At 41.7% G+C, this 19,747-nt stretch overlaps 1 protein-coding gene across 13 annotated transcripts in view; it reads left to right on the top strand.

Annotated features, from left to right (window-relative positions):
• The window catches only part of add1 (adducin 1 (alpha)), a 192,895-nt gene extending 173,859 nt beyond the window's left edge, over positions 1-19,036 (top strand). For 4 of the 13 annotated variants that reach the window (XM_078215177.1, XM_078215176.1, XM_078215188.1 and 1 more), the window contains 3 exons: positions 1,914-2,354; positions 3,886-3,993; positions 17,775-19,036. In XM_078215177.1, the coding sequence (XP_078071303.1) occupies positions 1,914-2,354; positions 3,886-3,993; positions 17,775-18,124 (899 nt within the window). In that variant the 3' untranslated portion in view covers positions 18,125-19,036. Of the gene's footprint in view, positions 1-1,913; positions 2,355-3,885; positions 3,994-6,074; positions 6,109-17,774 lie in introns of all 13 variants that reach the window. The other 9 variants (XM_078215185.1, XM_078215184.1, XM_078215183.1 and 6 more) reach the window with 3 other exon arrangements.
• The last annotated feature ends 711 nt before the right edge of the window (positions 19,037-19,747 follow it).

Genomic DNA, 19,747 nt, shown 5'->3' with positions numbered 1-19,747 from the left:
ATGGTGCTGATAGTGGTACATCAGAATGTGTAAATGGCAGAACAAAGGTGAGCGGTGTGCCAAAGGACGACCTGAAACAAGTAACAGCTGGCCCTAGTGGGGAGAGGAGAAAGTGGTAAAGGCAAAAGATGGAAAGTGAGATGATTTTTAAAAATTGAATAATGAAAATAAATAAAATGAAGAAATGAAAATATATAAATTAATGGGTGGAAATGGGGTGAGGTGGAGGAGATTTCATGGTCTGAAGTTATTGAACTCAATGTTAAGTCCAGAAGGCTGCAAAGTGACGAATCAGAAGATGAGGTGCTATTCCTCCAGTTTGCGTTGGGATTCACTGAAGCATTGCAGGAGGCCAAGGACGGACATGTTGGCATGTGAGCAGGATGGTATGTTAAAATAGGTCTGGGTCATGTTTGCAGATGGACCAAAGTTGTTCTGCAAAGCGGTCACCCAATCTGCATTTGGGATCTCTGATGTCGAGTAAATTCAATTGGGCCTGGGTTTGATTCCAGCCTTGGGTGACTGTGTGGAGTTTGCATGTTCTCCCAGTGTCTGTGTGGGTTTCCATCTTGGTGCTCTGATTTTCTCCCACAGTCCAAAGATGTGTTGGGTAGGTGGATTGGCCGTGCTAAATTGCCCCTTAGTGTCCAAAGATGTGTTGGGTAGATTAGCCATGATAAATGTGAAGGGTTACAGGGATAACATGGGGTTGGGGAGGGGTCCTGGGTAAGATGCCCTTTCGGATAGTCGGTGCAGATTCAGTGGGCTGAATGGCCTCTTTCTGCACTGTAAGGATTCTATGGATTCTAATTGTAGTGTATCTGTTGGGAAGAATCTCAGTTAATGGTTGAATTAAACAATTCAGTAGTTTCAAGTAATCTGTCTGTCCAGACTAATAATTTTCATGTATGTATCAACATAGTGTTCTTATTGCTTTCAGGTTGACCTGTGCTTTATCACAAAGTGTTGCCAGCCATTACAGTTCCACACCAAATTTGAAAAGTTAACGGGGGCGATTCTCTGAGCCCGCTGTGCTGCATCTGTAGTGCAGAAGCCATTTCGCGGGCTCCCTGCTGGGCGCCACAGCCTCTGTGCGTCTCTCTGGCGTCATCGGCATGGAGCTACATAAATTATTTAAATCCACATTTTACTATTTAAATATCGTTAGCGGGTCCAGGACTGAAGTCTCTGGGCGTGGGAAGGAAGATTTGTTGGGGGAGGGGGGAACTGGCCTGGACATGTTCAGGGAGTTGCATGGCCGGCAATGCTGGGGTCGCGGAGCTGGCCAGCGATCGGGAGGCTGGCAGTGCAGGGCTACTGCGCATGCACCGATCGCTGCTATGACAGATCAGCGCATGCGCAGTGGCCCACTCAGTACTATGCTGCCCGCCTCTTCAGCAGAAATAGACCCTGCCCCCTGATTTTTAGAATGATCTACACTAGTGCACTCTGCAGTGCCCAGAGTATGGGAGATTCATTGTGAAACTCCCACTGAAAAAACAGCGGGATTTATTGCCGTTTTTACACACATTCGACATTTAATCTTTTTGGGAGAATCGCCCCCAACGTGTTGACATTAGCAACCATGGTTGCTGATTTCATTCCATAACAAAAAACAGCTTCTAATATTTAGCTATCTACCCTGGGGTTTGTTAATTTTGAACTGCAGGGCCTCGGGAGGAGATGTATGATGTTCCTTGAACCAATTGAAAGAACGTGGTGATGAAGCAGAACTAACCTTTGGGTTGTCGGTGAAAAAAATCAAGAAATTTGTTAACCACACATTTTAATAAAAAATAGATTTTAAGTGGAATCCATTGAAAATTTATTGACTATGTTTATCTGTAACGTTAGTTGTTTTGCACTTAATATTTGGCAAAGCTTTATTTGCATGAACCTATTATCTTATCTAGCTGAGAATACTACAGCCCAAATTGGTGAGGTCTTGGTGAAAGTTCAGCTCAATCGAGCACACCCTGATGGCAAGCCAGATGGTATGGCAGATATATCGCAAATGCACACTGTCCGGGAGCAAATGACTGTTACTGAAGTTGTTCAAAGCCAAAGTCTGCCCACCATGCATGAACCTATATATAACCAAGATAATACAACTGAAACAAAATCTCAAACCAAACAAGAATACTGTACGAAGGCAGAGTCTCATTACAGTCACGAGCAGATGTCTGGTCAGGATACTCACTACAGTGTAGGCCAGGTCTTCAGTCAATTCGACCCAGAACATATGGATAGCAAAGAATCTCTACACAGCCAGCTACACAGTGCTGTTGTCAAGGCACTAGCCAGTTCTGGTGACCGTATTTCTTCATCTGACCCTTCAGCTACTGGCCAGCAGGGTAAGATCCAATCTTTTTGAATGAAGAAACACAATACCCTCTAATCAAAAATATTGGGTTCCTGTACTTAATTTACCTTTGTCCCTCAACATGCTGAATCTTCACTATCACTGACAACTGTCTGTCCATTTTTTGATCAGTTGCTGTAACATCTAGTTGCTAGTGGTGATTTGAATTTTTTCTTTATGGGTCTGTGTTTCCTCTTGGTCTATGCAGCTCTCCAACTGAATTCTTATCTCAATTTAAGATTATAACCAACCCTAAGTGATCCTGGTTTCCTTGCACTCTTAATGATTCTTGCCTTCTGCCTTCCTTTGCATGCTGTAGAGTTTAGCAAAATGATGGGCTGGGAATTTCCATCCCCGTGGCAGGTTTTCCAGCAGTGGAAGCGGCTCGCCATTGACCTGCGGTGGGATGTTCTGTACCCAACGAAGTCAGTGGCTATTTACATTACTCACTGGCCACGTTGTCGTCAATGGCAACCCACCACCACATCGGAAACCTGCCATGGGGGATGGAGAGGGAGAAAATCCCGGCCATGGTGTCATTAATCTTCAAAACAGCATTATGATTTGCATGTATTTTTCAGCAAGGCTGAAGGAAGTTGTACGTTTTCTTGGTCAGTGTTTTGTCTAATTTACATGCTATAAATGTTTATAAAAGTAGGATCAAGAATATTCCTGTGACTTGATGAAGTAGTGTTGTTCTAACATATCAATTTGCTAATTAAATATTCAGCTACACAGCTGAAAACTTCAAAACCAATAGAGCATATTTGTTAAATCGTGTGGATGAGCATGTCGAATTTAACTTCACATTGATTTGAAACTCTACAAAAGTTAGTATTGTACAGACTGTTACAGGGATTGCTGCAGATGAGTACACATGCTACCTTTACCACTCACCTCTCTGATTTGGGGAGGAAAGCAAAGTTTTTAAAAAATATTTCTCTGGTCAAACAAGTTGTAGTAGACATTTCAGTAAACTTTGCCATCAGATAATTTATTTCTATGCCAGCTAACCCTACCAGGAGTACTAGAGGGGACAGTTAGCTCAGTTGGCTGGTCAGCTGGTTTGTGATGCAGTGATGCCAACGACACGGGATCAATTCCCATTCTGGCTGAGGATATTCATGACGCCCCCGCCTTCTCAACCTTGCCCTTCGCCTGAGATGTAACGATCCTCAGGTTAAATCACCACCTGTCAGCTCTCCCTCTCAAAGGGGAGAGCAGCCTATGGTCACCTTGGACTATGGTGACTTTACATTTACCAGAGGGGAATGATAATAGGAAATCTCGGTTATCCAATGGGCTGCTGCCCTTCATGGAGGGCAACTGAGACTCTGCTGCCAGCTTGGATCTAAATCAGGATTAATGAACAGGATCATTCACCTGTTTGTACAGGACACCAACAGAAAAATAAATTATATCATATTTTTGAATGTAGCCACTGTGGAGAAAAAAGATCAAGGGGCTAACATTGTGCTGAATTTAAACCATTTTTCTCTCATTTTCTCTCATCTTGATCTCAGAGCTTTTAGAATCCCAGTCAGTGGAAGTAAAAGTCAACGACCAACAGAGTCCTGCAGACCACACACCTACCCGCACTCCTCCCAGCACTCCCACAAAATTAGATGATGGTAAGATCCACTGAGCAGTTAAGGTTCTTTAATTTCAAGCATGGTGATTTGTAATTTTGTTTGAATTTTGATGAAGTTATTTGTGTGTGTGAGCGTGTGTGTAACTTTCAAAAAACTGCTTTGTCTTTTAATTGGGCAATAATGTACAAGAAAGTGTGCATGACCTTACTATATTTATTTGGGGAACAGCAGGAATTTGATAACTGCAACTGTAAAACTGGAAATAAACTAAATTCCAATAGAAATCTTGCCTGCATACTTGCAAAGGTAGCTTCATAATCAGTGATGTGCTTTGACTTAAATCAGTTGAGAGGTTTTTATTTCAATATTGTTGAGTGAAATAATCAAAGCACAGTCCCAAAATATAAGCAATCTGAAGCATATAAAGAGTATGTTGCACACCTCTTGTTCATTGCTGCTGTTGGATTACACCTCTGTCAGAATCTCCAGCAAAAGCAGTTGAGGCTGAAATTGACTCTTTGCAGAGGTGGGTGGGGGCAGGGAAAAAACAGCTGGATAAATATGTGGTTAGGAATAGTATTTTGGTTCTGTGCTGCTGAGATGACTGGGGAAAAAAGGCAACACAAGGTAAAACATTGTAAATGTGATGGATGAATAGTCTGCAGTTTTTTTTGTCAAAAACCTTACAATAAGACCAATACATTGTGCATGTGTTTTGCACATTTAATTACAGAACTTCTTTCAAATTTAGTGATTTTGTTATTTTTGACATGATGTGCTTGGGAGAAATAGGTGCTTTTGAACCTATATTTCCAAATGCTGATCACTGGGGCTTTTCCTCGACAATGTGTCTGAATATTTTCTAGACTAACTGATATTGGTTGCTAATGATTAATCAATAACTCCGTTATAGTTGTATCATACAACTACCAGGATGGTAGAAGATGAACTAAATGGATATTGCTCTTATTCCATCCAAAAATCCCTGTTATGTAGACAAATAGAGGAGCCATTCTCCATAAATAGCTCTCTACAAATAAGAATGAAAACATTTCTTGAGAGAGAAATGTGAGCACATCATAAGAACTCATTGCCCCATTTAATTCCATCAGGGTATTTCATATTCACCTGATCCACTGAAACTGGAAATTTTTCCTGTACAGGATACACCTCTAAAGTGTAGCATTCCCTCACTCCACTCCAGTACCTACCTAGAATTAAAAATCATTCAAGTTCTGGCATGGGATTCAAACCATAATGTAACAACTTAGAAACAGGAATGCAATCAATTCAGCTAAACTGGATGACACAGCAATTAAGTGAGAGCAAAGACCACCATAGTACATTGGGCTATTTCCATCCAAGTCTGTGGATGATTATTCCACCATGGATTCACGATAGCACCTGTTTATTCTTTAAGGAACATGCATGCCATCTTTCCTTATGTCCATAGGTGGGGGAGCAAGCTGTACTGGAGGCAAACTGCTATTAATATCTCTGACTCTCAATTTCCTTCTCATTGATTGGGAAGCATTTGTGTCAAACTGTCCCTCAGGAGATTAGGTGGAATTGAGTCCACTATAAAGTGGATTGTATTTGGGTTATTGGGGAAATTGACCTCAAAGGCCCCCTCATTCTATGCATTACTTAGAAAAGGTGATGAGTACAGGTTCTTGGAGGGAAAATCTAAAGATTTAGGGAAAGTGGTAAAAGAAAACATCTATCCCCAATTTGACCTGCAGAGTGTTTTGTATCACCCAAAAATATACAAACATTTTAATTTATTTGAAGTCCAATTTGGATTTTGGACCAGATTAAAAGTTCTTTGAATAAATTCTAACAATGGCACAGAATCATGTAGTATTTTCAGCAGTTAATGCCAGTGTTGGTTACATAAAATGGTGTAATCTGATTCATGTATCTGTGCACCTTCTGCCATGTTAGAATCACTGTCCTCTTGTAGTTTTTTCATTCACTGATCTCATCTGATTTCTCTGTTCTGTAATAATTGTATATTCTGTTTTTTTTGTTTAACACAAACGGCTGTTATGAATGCATAGATTTTTCTTCTTGTGCTTTTTTTTCCTCCACCCACCTTCCTGTGGCTGCATTACAAACAGGAGCTGGATGTGCTAAAGAGTACCTGTTACCATAGTAAGTATTGTGCATTCATGTATAGAGCTGCTTCTCTTAACCTTGCGAAACTTGCGTGCATGGCTTTCAGCTTTCGCATTCCTGTTTTCACTTCCATTTCCTACTGGTTAATTGCCTACCTTCAGCTGAAACACCTTCCTGAAATTTTAGACATTTGTTTTACTTTATCTCTTTGTTTTCTCACAAGGACCAGCGTATATTAATTTTTGATAAGAGAGTGCACAACTCTCTTGGCTATCAGATAAGTTTCCAGTATAATTTTATTTAGACATATTGTATTCTGAGAAGAACAAATGAATTTATTAATGTTGTTTAATTTTAATTCCCTGATGGATTTTTGGATTGTGTGTGCACTGAACGATATATGGTAAATCCTGTACCTGATTTTCAATTGTACGTCTGTTTGGTAAACACTTAATTGCTGAATGTTATAATGTTCCTGCATTGATAGTTCATTTTTTAAATATTGCATAATATGTCTGATTCTAAAGTATACTGTACAAAATTTCAGGAATATGAACAAAATACTGCTCAAATTTTCTGACTTTTAAAGTGTGTAAGTACCATAACTAACTGACTAAATCAGGTTTCAGGAAATGTCTGCAAACCTGCCTAACCCGTTGACAATTCAAGCAATTACTTCTTGACAGACAGGCTAGAAATTACATGACAATATTTGCAGTCAAATGTCTAATTATTCAAATGATGTTTCTTTGTCCATTATTTTACCAGGAATAAACTCATTTAAAATTAAATTTATTAGCTCAATTACAATAGTGGATCGAGGAGGGTCATAAACGTCTATCCATGACACTTGTTTGAGTTAAAAGTACAATAATTGAAGTTCACTCCTTTCTGTGGGGGGAAAAAAAAGTAACTAAACCAAGAATTTCTGTTAACCATGGTGCTCTGTGAGCTTGCTGCTGCTCTGTCCCAAAGCTGCTGCTCCCCTATATTTTGTTTTCCTTTGTCTTTACCTTGGGCCAGAGCGAAGCTTGATATGATCCTTAACTTGAGAAAATGGAGAGATTTAATTTATGACCAGAATTGTGCAGACCGCCTCTTGAACAAGCCCTAAGGTTCAAATGTTTTGTAACTGTGGCATTGCATTGTGACAGGTTGGACAGGCAGATGGGCAAAAAAACCAATGGTATGTAATTAGAGGTGCTATATATTCTATAATCAAAGGCAAATTCAGAACTGATGTTAGGAGTTTACACAAAAGAATAACATTACATAAGGTGGCAAAACTATTTAATGTATCTAAGAAATGGCCACTAGTTGCTTTGGATCACTGACCTGTGGGAGCTATCATGGAACAATTTATCATGGACCAACTTAGCTTTCACGTCTGCATTCATCTTCTAAATAGAATTAAAGCGATCAGCTTTTATGAAATCTTGCACAGTGCCATACAATGGGTTGACACTACTGGAAAGATCCTCAAATATTAGGGGGATTAGCAGGGTAAATGTGTGGGGTTACAGGAATAGGGCCTGGTGGAATGTGGTAGGTACAGACTCAATAGGCCGAATGGCCTCCTTCTGTACTGTAGGGATTCTATATTGCTTTTGGTAACTGGGAGATTGATTCCTTCCATTTATAATATAGCACATTTGACTTAAAGTTCTTTGCAGGGTATATTAGTGAAGAAAATTTTATTTTTTTATTTTATGAACAAGTCCAGTATTCCTGGACTGGACTTGAACTGAGCCTTGTTGTGATTTGGTATGCTGCGGGACAGGATGTGATAATGAAAGACTTGCATTTATACAACCTCAACCAAGACCTTACAACAAATGAAGTGTTTCTTTGCAGTTTAATTGCTGTTGTAAAGTAGGAAATGAGGCTGCCAATTACAATCTTTTATGAATGCTGTTGGTTGAGGAATAAATATTGATTAGGACATCAGGAACAATTTCCTTGTTCTTCAAAATAGTGCTCAAAGGTGTTTTACTTTTACCTAAAATGGCAGACAGTGTAAGTATAAAATCTAATTTGAAAGGCTGGCACTTCGGACAGTACAGTACTCTCTCACTAGTTCATTGTATTCATCACGAGTATCTGAAAGTTGATTAAAGAAATTATTTCCTTTTATACTTTTTGCCTTAACCACTCATCTCATAATAATGAGTTCCACATCACTGACACTGACTAAATCCTGAACTATTCCATATCCTTTAGATGTTAAAATAATTGTATATCCCTTGCCCAAGAGTGGAATTGTTTCTTTTCAGAAGCACAGCACTGATTTTGTGTAATTATGCTGCTGAGCAAGTGCATTAACATGCTACTTGATGCCATGGCTATATGAACAAACAACAGCACAGGAACAGGCCCTTCGGCCTACCAAGTCTGTGCCAACACTAATACACTAAGGGTGGGGGGGTGGCATTGCTAGTCAGGGAAAATGTTACAGCAGTGCTCCGGCAGGACAGATTAGAGGGCTTGTCTACCGAGGCCATATGGGTGCAGCTGAGAAACAGGAAAGGTATGACCACATTAATGGGGTTGTATTATAGACCACCCAATAGTCAGCGAGAATTGGAGGAGCAAATCTGCAGAGAGATAGCAGACAACTGCAGGAAACATAAAGTTGTGATAGTAGGGGATTTTAATTTTCCACATATAGATTGGGACTCCCATACTGTTAAAGGTCCAGACGGGTTAGAGTTTGTAAAATGTGTTCAGGAAAATTTTCTAAATCAATATATAGAGGTACCAACTAGAGAGGATGCAATATTAAATCTCCTATTAGGAAATGAGTTAGGACGAATGACGGAAGTGTGTGTAGGGAAACACTTTGATTCCAGTGGTCATAACACCAATAGTTTCAACTTGATCATGGATAAAGATAGATCTGGTCCTCGGGTTGAGGTTCTAAACTGGAAAAAGGCCAAATTTGAAGAAATGAGAAAGGATCTAAAAAGCGTGGATTGGGACAGGCTGTTCTCTGGCAAGGATGTGATTGGTAAGTGGGAGGCCTTCAAAGGAGAAATTTTGAGAGTGCAGAGTTTGTATGTTCCGTCAGGATTAAAGGCAAAGTGACTAAGAATAAGGAACCTTGGTTCTCGAGGGATATTGGAACTCTGATAAAGAAGAAGAGAGAGATGTATGACATGTATAGGCAACAGGGAGCAAATAAGATGCTTGAGTATAAAAAGTGCAAGAAACTACTTAAGAAAGAAATCAGGAGGGCTAAAAGAAGACAGTTGCTTTGGCAGACAAGGTGAAGGATAATCCTAAGAGCTCCTACAGGTATATTAAGAGCAAAAGGATAGTAAAGGATAAAATTGGTCCTCTTGAAGATCAGAGTGGTCGGCTCTGTATGGAACCAAAAGAAATGGGGGAGATATTAAATGGGTTTTTTGCATCCGTATTTACTAAGGAAGCTGGCATGGAGTCTATGGAAATAAGGCAAACAAGTAGGGAGGTCATGGAACCTATACAGATTAAAGGGGAGGAGGTGCTTGCTGTCTGAGGCAAATCAGAGTAGATAAATCCCCAGGACCGGTCGGGGTATTCCCTCGGACCTTGAAGGAGACTAGTGTTGAAATTGCAGGGGCCCTGGCAGATATATTTAAAATGTCGGTATCCACAGGTGAGGTGCCGGATGATTGGAGGATAGCTCATGCTGTTCTATTGTTTAAAAAAGGCTCAAAAAGTAATGCGGGAAATTATAGGCCGGTAAGTTTGATGTCAGTAGTAGGTAAATTATTGGAAGGAGTACTAAGAGATAGGATCTACAAATATTTGGATAGACAGGGACTTATTAGGGAGAGTCGACATGGCTTTGTGCGTGGTAGGTCATGTTTAAGCAATCTATTAGAGTTTTTCGAGGAGGTTACCAGGAAAGTGGATGAAGGGAAGGCAGTGGATGTTGTCTACATGGACTTCAGTAAGGCCTTTGACAAGGTCCCGCATGGGAGGTTAGTTAGGAAGGTTCAGTCGCTAGGTATACATGGAGAGGTAGTAAATTGGATTAGACATTGGCTCAATGGAAGAAGCCAGAGAGTGGCAGTGGAGGATTGCTTCTCTGAGTGGAGGCCTGTGACTAGTGGTGTGCCACAGGGATCAGTGCTGGGTCCATTGTTGTTTGTCATCTATATCAATGATCTGGATGATAATGTGGTAAATTGGATCAGCAAATTTGCTGATGATACAAAGATTGGAGGTGTAGTGGACAGTGAGGAAGGTTTTCAAAGCTTGCAGAGGGATTTGGACCAGCTAGAAAAATGGGCTGAAAAATGGCAGATGGAATTTAATGCAGACAAGTGTGAGGTATTGCACTTTGGAAGGACAAACCAAGGTAGAACATACAAGGTAAATGGTAGGACACTGAAGAGTGCAGTGGAACAGAGGGATCTGGGAATACAGATACATAATTCCCTAAAAGTGGCGTCACAGGTAGATAGGGTTGTAAAGAGTGCTTTTGGTACATTGGCCTTTATAAATCAAAGTATTGAGTATAAGAGTTGGAATGTTATGGTGAGGTTGTATAAGACATTGGTGAGGCCGAATTTAGAGTATTGTGTGCAGTTTTGGTCACCTAATTACAGGGAGGATATTAATAAGGTTGAAAGAGTGCAGAGAAGGTTTACAAGGATGTTGCTGGGACTTGAGAAACTGAGTTACAGAGAAAGGTTGAATAGGTTAGGACTTTATTCCCTGGAGCGTAGAAGAATGAGGGGAGATTTGATAGAGGTGTATAAAATTATGATGGGTATAGATAGAGCGAATGCAAGCACTGAGGCGCGGAGAGAAAAAAACTAGAGGATATGGGTTAAGGCTGAAAGGAAAAAAGTTTAAAGGGAATATTAGGGGGGGCTTCTTCACGCAGAGAGTGGTCGGAGTGTGGAATGAGCTGCCAGATGAAGTGGTGAACTTTTAACATTTAAGAAAAACTTGGACAGGTACATGGATGAGAGGGGTGTGGAGGGATATGGTGCAGGTCAGTGGGACTAGGCAGAAAAATGGTTCAAAAGGCCTGTTTCTGTGCTGTAATGTTCTATGGTGCTATGGTTCTAATATTTTCTTGCCTCTACGTGGTCCGTATCTCTCCATTCCCTGCCTATTCATGTATTTATTCTGATGCCTCTTGAATGTTGTTATATATCTGCTCCACCACCACCTCTGGCAGCACGTTCCAGGCATTCACCACCCACAGAGAAAAAATTGCCCCTTACACCTCTTTTAACCTTGCCCTCCCCTCACTTTCAACCTATGCCCTCGAGTAATTGACCCTAGGAAAAAGACTCTGACTATCCACTCTATCCAAGTCTGTCATAATCTTGTAAACCTCTATCAGGTACCCCCCTCATCCTCCCAACGCTCCAATGAAAACAATCCAAGTTTGTTCAACCTTTCCTCATAATCCATATCCTCCAGAGTCATAGAGGTTTACAGCATGGAAACAGACCCTTCGGCCCAACTTGTCCATGCTGTCCCTTTTTTTAAACCCCGGGCTAGTCCCAATTGCCTGCATTTGGCCCATATCCCTCTATACCCATCTTACCCATGTAACTGTCTAAATGCTTTCTAAAAGACAAAATTGTACCCGCCTCTACTACTACCTCTGGCAGCTTGTTCCAGACACTCACCACGCTCTGTGAGAAACATTGCCCCTCTGGACACTTTTGTATCTCTCCCCTCTCACTTTAAACCTCTGCCCTCTAGTTTTAGACTCCCCTACCTTTGGGAAAAGATATTGACTATCTAGCTGATCTATGCCCCTCATTATTTCATAGACCTCTATAAGATCACCCCTCAGCCTCCTACGCTCCAGAGAAAAAAGTCCCAGTCTATCCAGCCTCTCCTTGTAACTCAAACCATCAAGTCCGAGTAGCATCCGAGTAAATCTTTTCTGCACTCCTAGTTTAATAATATCCTTTCTATAATAGGGTGACCAGAACTGATCACAGTATTCCAAGTATGGCCGTCCCAATGTCTTGTACAACTTCAACAAGATGTCCCAACTCCTGTATTCAATGTTCTGACCAATGAAACCAAGCATGCTGAATGTCGTCTTCACCACTCCGTCCACCTGTGACTCCACTTTCACGGAGCTATGAACATGTACCCTTAGATCTCTTTGTTCTGTCACTCTCCCCAATGTCCGTATCTCTCCATTCCCTGCCTATTCATGTATTTATTCAGATGCCTCTTGAATGTTGTTATATATCTGCTCCACCACCACCTCTGGCAGCACGTTCCAGGCATTCACCACCCACAGAGAAAAAATTGCCCCTTACACCTCTTTTAACCTATGCCCTCGAGTAATTGACCCTAGGAAAAAGACTCTGACTATCCACTCTATCCAAGTCTGTCATAATCTTGTAAACCTCTATCAGGTACCCCCCTCATCCTCCCAACGCTCCAATGAAAACAATCCAAGTTTGTTCAACCTTTCCTCATAATCCATATCCTCCAGAGTCATAGAGGTTTACAGCATGAAAACAGATCCTGTTAACTGAGCAAATCCTGCCCTGGTTCAATCTACCAAAATGCATCACCTCGCATTTATCTAAATTAAACTCCATCTGCCATTCGTCAGCCCTCTGGCCCAATTGATCAAGATTCCGTTGCAATCTGAGATATCCTCCTTCACTGTCCACTATGCCACCAATCTTGGTGTCATCTGCAAACTTACTAACATGCCCCCTATATTCTCATCCAAATCATTAATATAAATGACAAATAACAGTGGTACCAGCACCAATCTCTGAGGCACACTGGTCACAGGTCTCCAGTTTGAAAAACAACCCTCTACAACCACTTTCTGGCTTCTGTCATCAAGCCAATTTTGTATCCATTTAGCTACTGCACCTTGGATCCTGTGAGATTTAACCTTATGCAACAACCTACTATGCGGTACCTTGTCAAAGGCCTTGCTAAAATCCATGTGGACATCAACTGCACTGCCCTCATCTACCTTCTTTGTTACCCCTTCAAAAAACTCAAATTTGTGAGACATGATTTTCCACTCACAAAGCCATGCTGACTGTCCCTAATCAGTCCTTGCGTTTCTAAATGCCTGTAGATCCTGTCTCTCAAAATACCTTCCAACAACTTACCCACCACAGATGTGAGGCTCAGTGGCTTGTAGTTCCCAGACTTTTCCCTGCAGCCCTTTTTAAACAAAGGCACAACATTTGCCACCCTCCAATCTTCAGGCACCTCACTTACTATCGATGATTCAAATATCTCTGCTAGAGGACCTGCAATTTCCTCCCTAGCCTCCCACAATGTCCTGGGATACACTTCATCAGGTCTTGGGGATTTATCTGAAATTTAGTTATTTATCTGAATCATCGTTAGTCACAGGTAAGGTACCTGAAGATTCGAGGGTGGCAAAAGTTGTGCCTTTGTTTAAAAAGGGCTGCAGGGAAAAACCTGAGAACTACATGCTGTGGTGGGTAAGTTGTTGGAAGGTATTTTGAGAGACAGGATTTACAGGCATTTAGAGACTGATTAGGGACAGTCAACATGGCTTTGTGAGTGGAAAATCATGTGTCTCAAATTTGAGTTTTTTGAAGGGGTAACGAAGAAGGTAGATGAGGGCAGTACAGTTGATGCTGTCTACATGGACTTTAGCAAGGCCTTTAACAAGGTACCGCATGGTAGGTTGTTGCATAAGGGATCCAGGGTGAGGTAGCTAAATGGATACAAAATTGGCTTGATGACAGAAGCCAGAGAGGGTGGTTGTAGAGGGTTGTTTTTCAAACTGGAGACCTGCGACCAGCAATGTGCCTCCGGGATCGGTGCTGGGTCCACTGTTATTTGTCATTTATATTAATGATTTGGAGAGAATATAAGAGGCATGGTTAGTAAGTTTGCAGATGACACCAAGATTGGTGGCATAGTGGACAGTGAAGAAGGTTATCTCGGATTGCAACAGGATCTTGATCAATTGGGCCAGTGGGCTGACGAATGGCAGATGGAGTTTAATTTAGATAAATGCGAGGTGATGCATTTTGATAGATTGAACCAGAGCAGGACTTAGTTAATAGGGCATTGGGGAGAGTTACAGACTAAAGAGATCTAGGGGTACATGTTCATAGCTCCTTGAAAGTGGAGTCACAGGTGGACATTGGTCAGAACATTGAATACAGGAGTTGGGACGTCTTGTTGAAGTTGTACAAGACATTGGTGCGGCCACACTTGGAATACTGTGTACAGTTCTGGTCACCCCATCATAGAAAGGATATTATTAAACTAGAAAAGATTTACTAGGATGCTACCAGGACTTGATGGTTTGAGTTATAAGGAGAGGCTGGATAGACTGGGACTTTTTTCTCTGGAGCATAGAAGGCTGAGGGATGATCTTATAGAGGTCTATAAAATAATGAGGAGCACAGATCAGCTGGATAGTCAATATCTTTTCCCAAAGGTAGGGGAGTCTAAAACTAGAGGGCATAGGTTTCAGGTGAGAGGGGAGAGATAGAAAAGTGTCCAGAGGGGCAATGTTTTGACACAGAGGGTAGTGTGTCTGGAACAAGCTGCCAGAGGCAGGTACAATTTTGTATTTTAAAAAGCGCTTAGACAGTTACATGGGTATAGAGGGATATGGGCCAAATACAGGCAATTGAGACTAGCTTAGGGGTTTTTAAAAAAAAAAGGGCGCATGGACAAGTTGGGCCGAGGGGCCTGTTTCCATGCTGTAAACCTGACTCTATCGACCTTGATGCGCTTTAAGACTTCCAGCACTTCCTTCTCTAATATGTACACACCTCAAGACATCACTATTTATTTCCCCAAGTTCCCTAACATCCATGCTTTTCTCAACAGTAAATACTGATGAAAAATATTCATTTAGGATCTCACCTATCTCTTGTGGATCCGCACATAGATGACCTTGTTGATCCTTAAGAGGCCCTACTCTCTCCCTAGTTACTCTTTTGCCCTTTATGGATTTGTAGAAGATCTTTGGATTCTCCTTTGCCTTATCTGCCAAAACAATCTCGTGTCCCCTTTTTGCCCTCCTTATTTCTCCCTTAACTCTACTCCTACACCCCCTGTACTCTTCAAGGGATTCACTTGATCCCAGCTGCTAATGCACGTATGTGCCGCCGCCACCTTCTTGACCAGGGCCTCAATATCCCAAGTCATCCAAGGTTCCCTACTTCTGCTAGCCTTGTCCTTCACTCAAAGGGGAATGTGTTTACCCTGAATCCTGGTTAACACACTTTTGAAAGTCTCCCACTTACCAGATATCCCTTTACCTTCCCATAGACTCCCCCAATTAATTTTTGAAAGTTCCTGCCTGATACCATCAAATGTGGAAATGCCGGTGTTGGACTGGGGTAAACACAGTAAGGAGTCTAACAACAGCAGGTTAAAGTCCAACAGGTTTATTTGGTAGCAAACGCTACTAGCTTTCGGAGCGCTGCTCCTTCATCAGATGGAGTAGAAATCTGCAGATTTCCACTCCATCTGACGAAGGAGCAGTGCTCCGAAAGCTAGTGGCGTTTGCTACCAAATATATTTGTTGGACTTTAACCTGGTGTTGTTAGACTCCTTATTGTGATACCATCAAACCAGGTAACATCCTGTAAATCTCTTCTGCAACCTTTCCAATGCATCAACATACTTCTGGTAGTGTGGTGACCAGAATTGTATCCAATACTCCAAATGCGGCCTAACCAAAGTCTTATACAGCTGCAGCATGATTTTCCAATTCCTGTACTCCATGCCCCGATTGATGAAGGCAGCATGCCTTTTTGACCACCTTGTCCACATGAGTTGCCACCTTCAGGGAACTGTGGATCTGCACTCCTGGATCCCTCTATATGCTAATATTTCTAAAGGCTCTACCATTGGAGGCAACATAGTGGTTAGCACTGCTGTGTCACAGCGCCAGGGACCTGGGCTTGGGTCACTGTCTGTGTGGAGTCTGCACATTCTCCCTGTGTCTGCATGGGTTTCCTCCCACAGTCTGAAAGACGTGTTGGGTGCATTGGCCATGCTAAATTCTCCCTCCGTGTACCCAAACAGGTGTCGGAGTGTGGTGACTCGGGGATTTTCACAGTAACCTCATTGTAGTATTAATGTAAGCCTACCTGAGACACTTATAAATATTTTATTTACTGTATACTTCTGCAGTAGACCTTCCAAATCGCATCACCTCACATTTGTCCAGGTTAAATTCCATTTGCCAAAGTACCCTTCCACTGCTACTCTCTGCTTTCTATGCCCAAGTCAGTTTTGTATCGATCTTACAGCTTACCTTTGATCCCATATAATCACAGAAACCGTACAATGCAGAAAGAGGCCACTTGGCCCATCAAGTCAGCACCGACCACAATCCCACCCAGGCCCTACCCCCATATCCCTCCATATTTACCCGCTAATCCCTCTAATCTACACATCTCAGGACACTAAGGGGCAATTTTAGCATGGCCGATCAACCTAACCCGCACATCTTTGGACTGTGGGAGGAAACCGGAGCACCCGGAGGAAACCCACGCAGACATGAGGAGAATGTGCAAACTCCACACAGACAGTGACCCAAGCCGGGAATCAAACCCAGGTCCCTGGAACTGTGAAGCAGCAGTGCTAACCACTGTGCTACCGTGCCGCCCTTCACCTTCTGTATCAGCCTGTCATGAGGAACCTTATTGAAGGCTTGACTAAAGTCCATGTATATAACATCCACTGCCCTGCCCTGGTCAATTTTTCTTTCACTTCCTCAAAGAATTCAATCAGGTTTGTGAGACATGACCTCCCCTTCACAAAACCATGCTGCCTATCACTACTAAGCCTATTCTCTTCCAGATGTGAGTACATCCTGTCCCTAAGAATATTCTCCAATAATTTCCCCACCACTACTGTAAGGCTCACAGGCCTGTAATTTCCCAGATTGTCTCTTCTGCGCTTCTTAAACAGAGGAACAATGTTAGCTACTCTCCAATCCTTTGCCCATGACTAAAGAGGATACAAAGATTTTGGCCAAAGCCTCTGCAGTTTCTTCCCCCTCCTCTCGCGTTTGAGCTTGCACTTCCCTGAGCAGGAGATATTATATTTTTGTCACAGTTTAAGATGATCACATTGGAAACTGGGTGTTTCCACACAGGAAAGGAAAAATGATTTTTGTCAATGCACCTTACCATATAAAGTGCAATCTTTCACCTGATGTCTGAGGAGATTTTAGAGTGGAAATTCCAAAACTTTTAGTCCTCTGGTCTGAAAGGTTTGAGATTGAAGGGACAGAGAGTTCATCTCAAAGGGTACTAGGGAGCGGTGATGTTGTGGAGTAATTTGAACAAGTGGGTGAGATTTTAAATTTATGTTACTGTTGGACTGAGCCCATGTATGTCAAATGAGCACAGTGGTCATGGGTGAATGAAACTTGATGTGAGTCAGCATTTGGGCAGCAGAACTTTGACTGAATGAGGGTTTGCGGAGGGTAAGAGAGAGGATGCTGGCCAGGCAAGTGTTGGTATAATTATAGAACAGCTCAGATCCAGTTGGAAAACTAGAGAATAGCTGAAGTAAAACTATGATTTTTATTAATTGACCATCTGTAACTTTTAGTATGCTTACATGGATTACGATAGACTTTTGTGCTTTACAGCAGTGCAGAGGTTGTCTTAGGGTTGTGTGCCCAAGTCAAAACTTGTGCTCGCTCTCTCTCCCTTACGTTGTCCTCTCTTTTATAAATTATTCAGAATTGCAAGTGGAACAGACATGCAAGGATGACAGTGCTGCAACTTTCCAACAGTCCCTGCCAGAACTCACCCCTGATGAGCCCTCGGAAGTGCTGACCTTCCCGACTTCGGGAAACGAGGAGTCGGATAGCCCAAGCAAAGATCTGAGTAGGAAGCTTGACGAGCTGACCACGGCCGAGCTCCAAGAAGTGCCCTCCCCACCACCACCTGAGCAGGTGCCAACGCCACCAGCTGAGGAAGTGGCAGATGCAGCCAGTGACGAATCTCCCAGCAAGTCACCTTCGAAGAAGAAGAAAAAGTTCCGCACTCCTTCCTTCCTGAAGAAGAACAAGAAAAAAAGCGACTCCTAAAAAAAAGTCTGGTCTTTACTTGGGGAAGGCAGGATGCCCCCGTTTCACAGATCGATTCTAATTAATTTCTAGAATGTGCAAGGTTGTATCGTTTAGTGTTATGTCTTATTAAAAAAAACATGTAACTGAATGCAAAGAAATGTCTAGTATAGCTCGATTGGTATGGAAAGTAACAGGACATTTTTTTTGACACAAAACAAAAAGAGGTGCTAATCCTTTCAGTGCAGTAGGTGCAACCCACGAAGTGTTTAATTTGCAGCATGGTTTGCCACTTTGGGGTTGAGCTAGAATAATGAAACCAGAGAGCCTTTTTTAATAAGATTATATTGTAATGATGAATTAATTGCGTTGTTGATGTAATATGCAGATATTGTAGTAATGACCTACATTTTATCACAGGTGTGTAAGATATCCTGCGCATGACTGTTAAATGCCAGCCATCTGCAATGCTGCCTAAATGGTGTGGGGATGTGTTTAAAGGTTATTACATGTGGTTTGTAAAATGACATCATGAGTTGCTTACTTTTTAAAATGAAAAGGAACGCTCTAGGTGAATTGCTGAATCGTGAATATTAAGGTCTTTTCCGTTTAAGGCAGATTTCCCTTTTGTTCATCTGCACATACAAACCTTTTTTAAAGCAATTGAATAGTGCAGCCCATTGGAAAATTTGGTGTGATTAACTATCGAGAGCACCTAGGTTCTATCCTGGGAATCACTGCACAGCGAATTTCCAGGCTTTGGGTATTTTCTCTAAACAAGACCATGGGCGTGCCCAGTGATGCCTTTGTGCATCTCCCAGCAACTAATACAGCAACTTAACACTAATTGGTTGATTGGACCTGGTGACTCATTTACCCATTTTTGCTCGCAGTACCAGTCCAAGAACATTGTGTGGTTGTTCTGAAAGGGGGGGGGAAAAAATAGGTACACAACATACTCTTCTGTTAGTGGAATACAGTTTAGATAAATATGATGGCAACGTTATGTTTTAATGCTGAAATCTTGTATTAAAAAAAACTTGCATTTATATAGTGCTCTATCGCAACTGTAGAGAAACCTCTCCAATTATTTTGAAGTGCAGTGATTGTTAATGTAGGCAAATGTGGCATTTAAAGGATGTCTTGTTAAACCAGAAATTCTATGAAATGGCTAACACGTTGTGTCCTGTTTTTTTATATGTTGATTTGAAATATAACCGATTCAGCAACAAAAGCGTTACTGTATTGCTGAGAATCGTTTGACATCAGAGGAATTGAATAGAAAGGAGGGGGTCCATTTTTACCCTGTGCCAGGGCAATTCACCATTACTAATGGAGGAAAAAAAATTTTCATAAATCCTACAATGTGAACAATGCAACAAGAAAAATGGCCACTTAAAGCCTGTTATTAATTAGGCAGTAGTCAACGCTACTTGGAATGTGACATGCTGCGTGACCTGCCTTTTGCTAAACAGGGAATAGAACAAGCCTCTGCTGAACATTCTTAACTCTTCCCCATGCTGCTGGATATGGAAGTTTCACTGCTCCATGATAATTAAAACCCGTGATCCTTTTCTTAAAACTCATATTTTGACCAACTAAATTGCTCTGATAAATATGAAAAAGTCTGCACCATGAGAAAAT

The sequence above is a fragment of the Mustelus asterias genome, chromosome 6 (genome assembly GCF_964213995.1).
Source record: "Mustelus asterias chromosome 6, sMusAst1.hap1.1, whole genome shotgun sequence".
NCBI lineage: Eukaryota > Metazoa > Chordata > Chondrichthyes > Carcharhiniformes > Triakidae > Mustelus > Mustelus asterias.
Note: the sequence above shows the minus strand (reverse complement) of the source record. Positions and strands in the feature narration are given on the sequence as shown.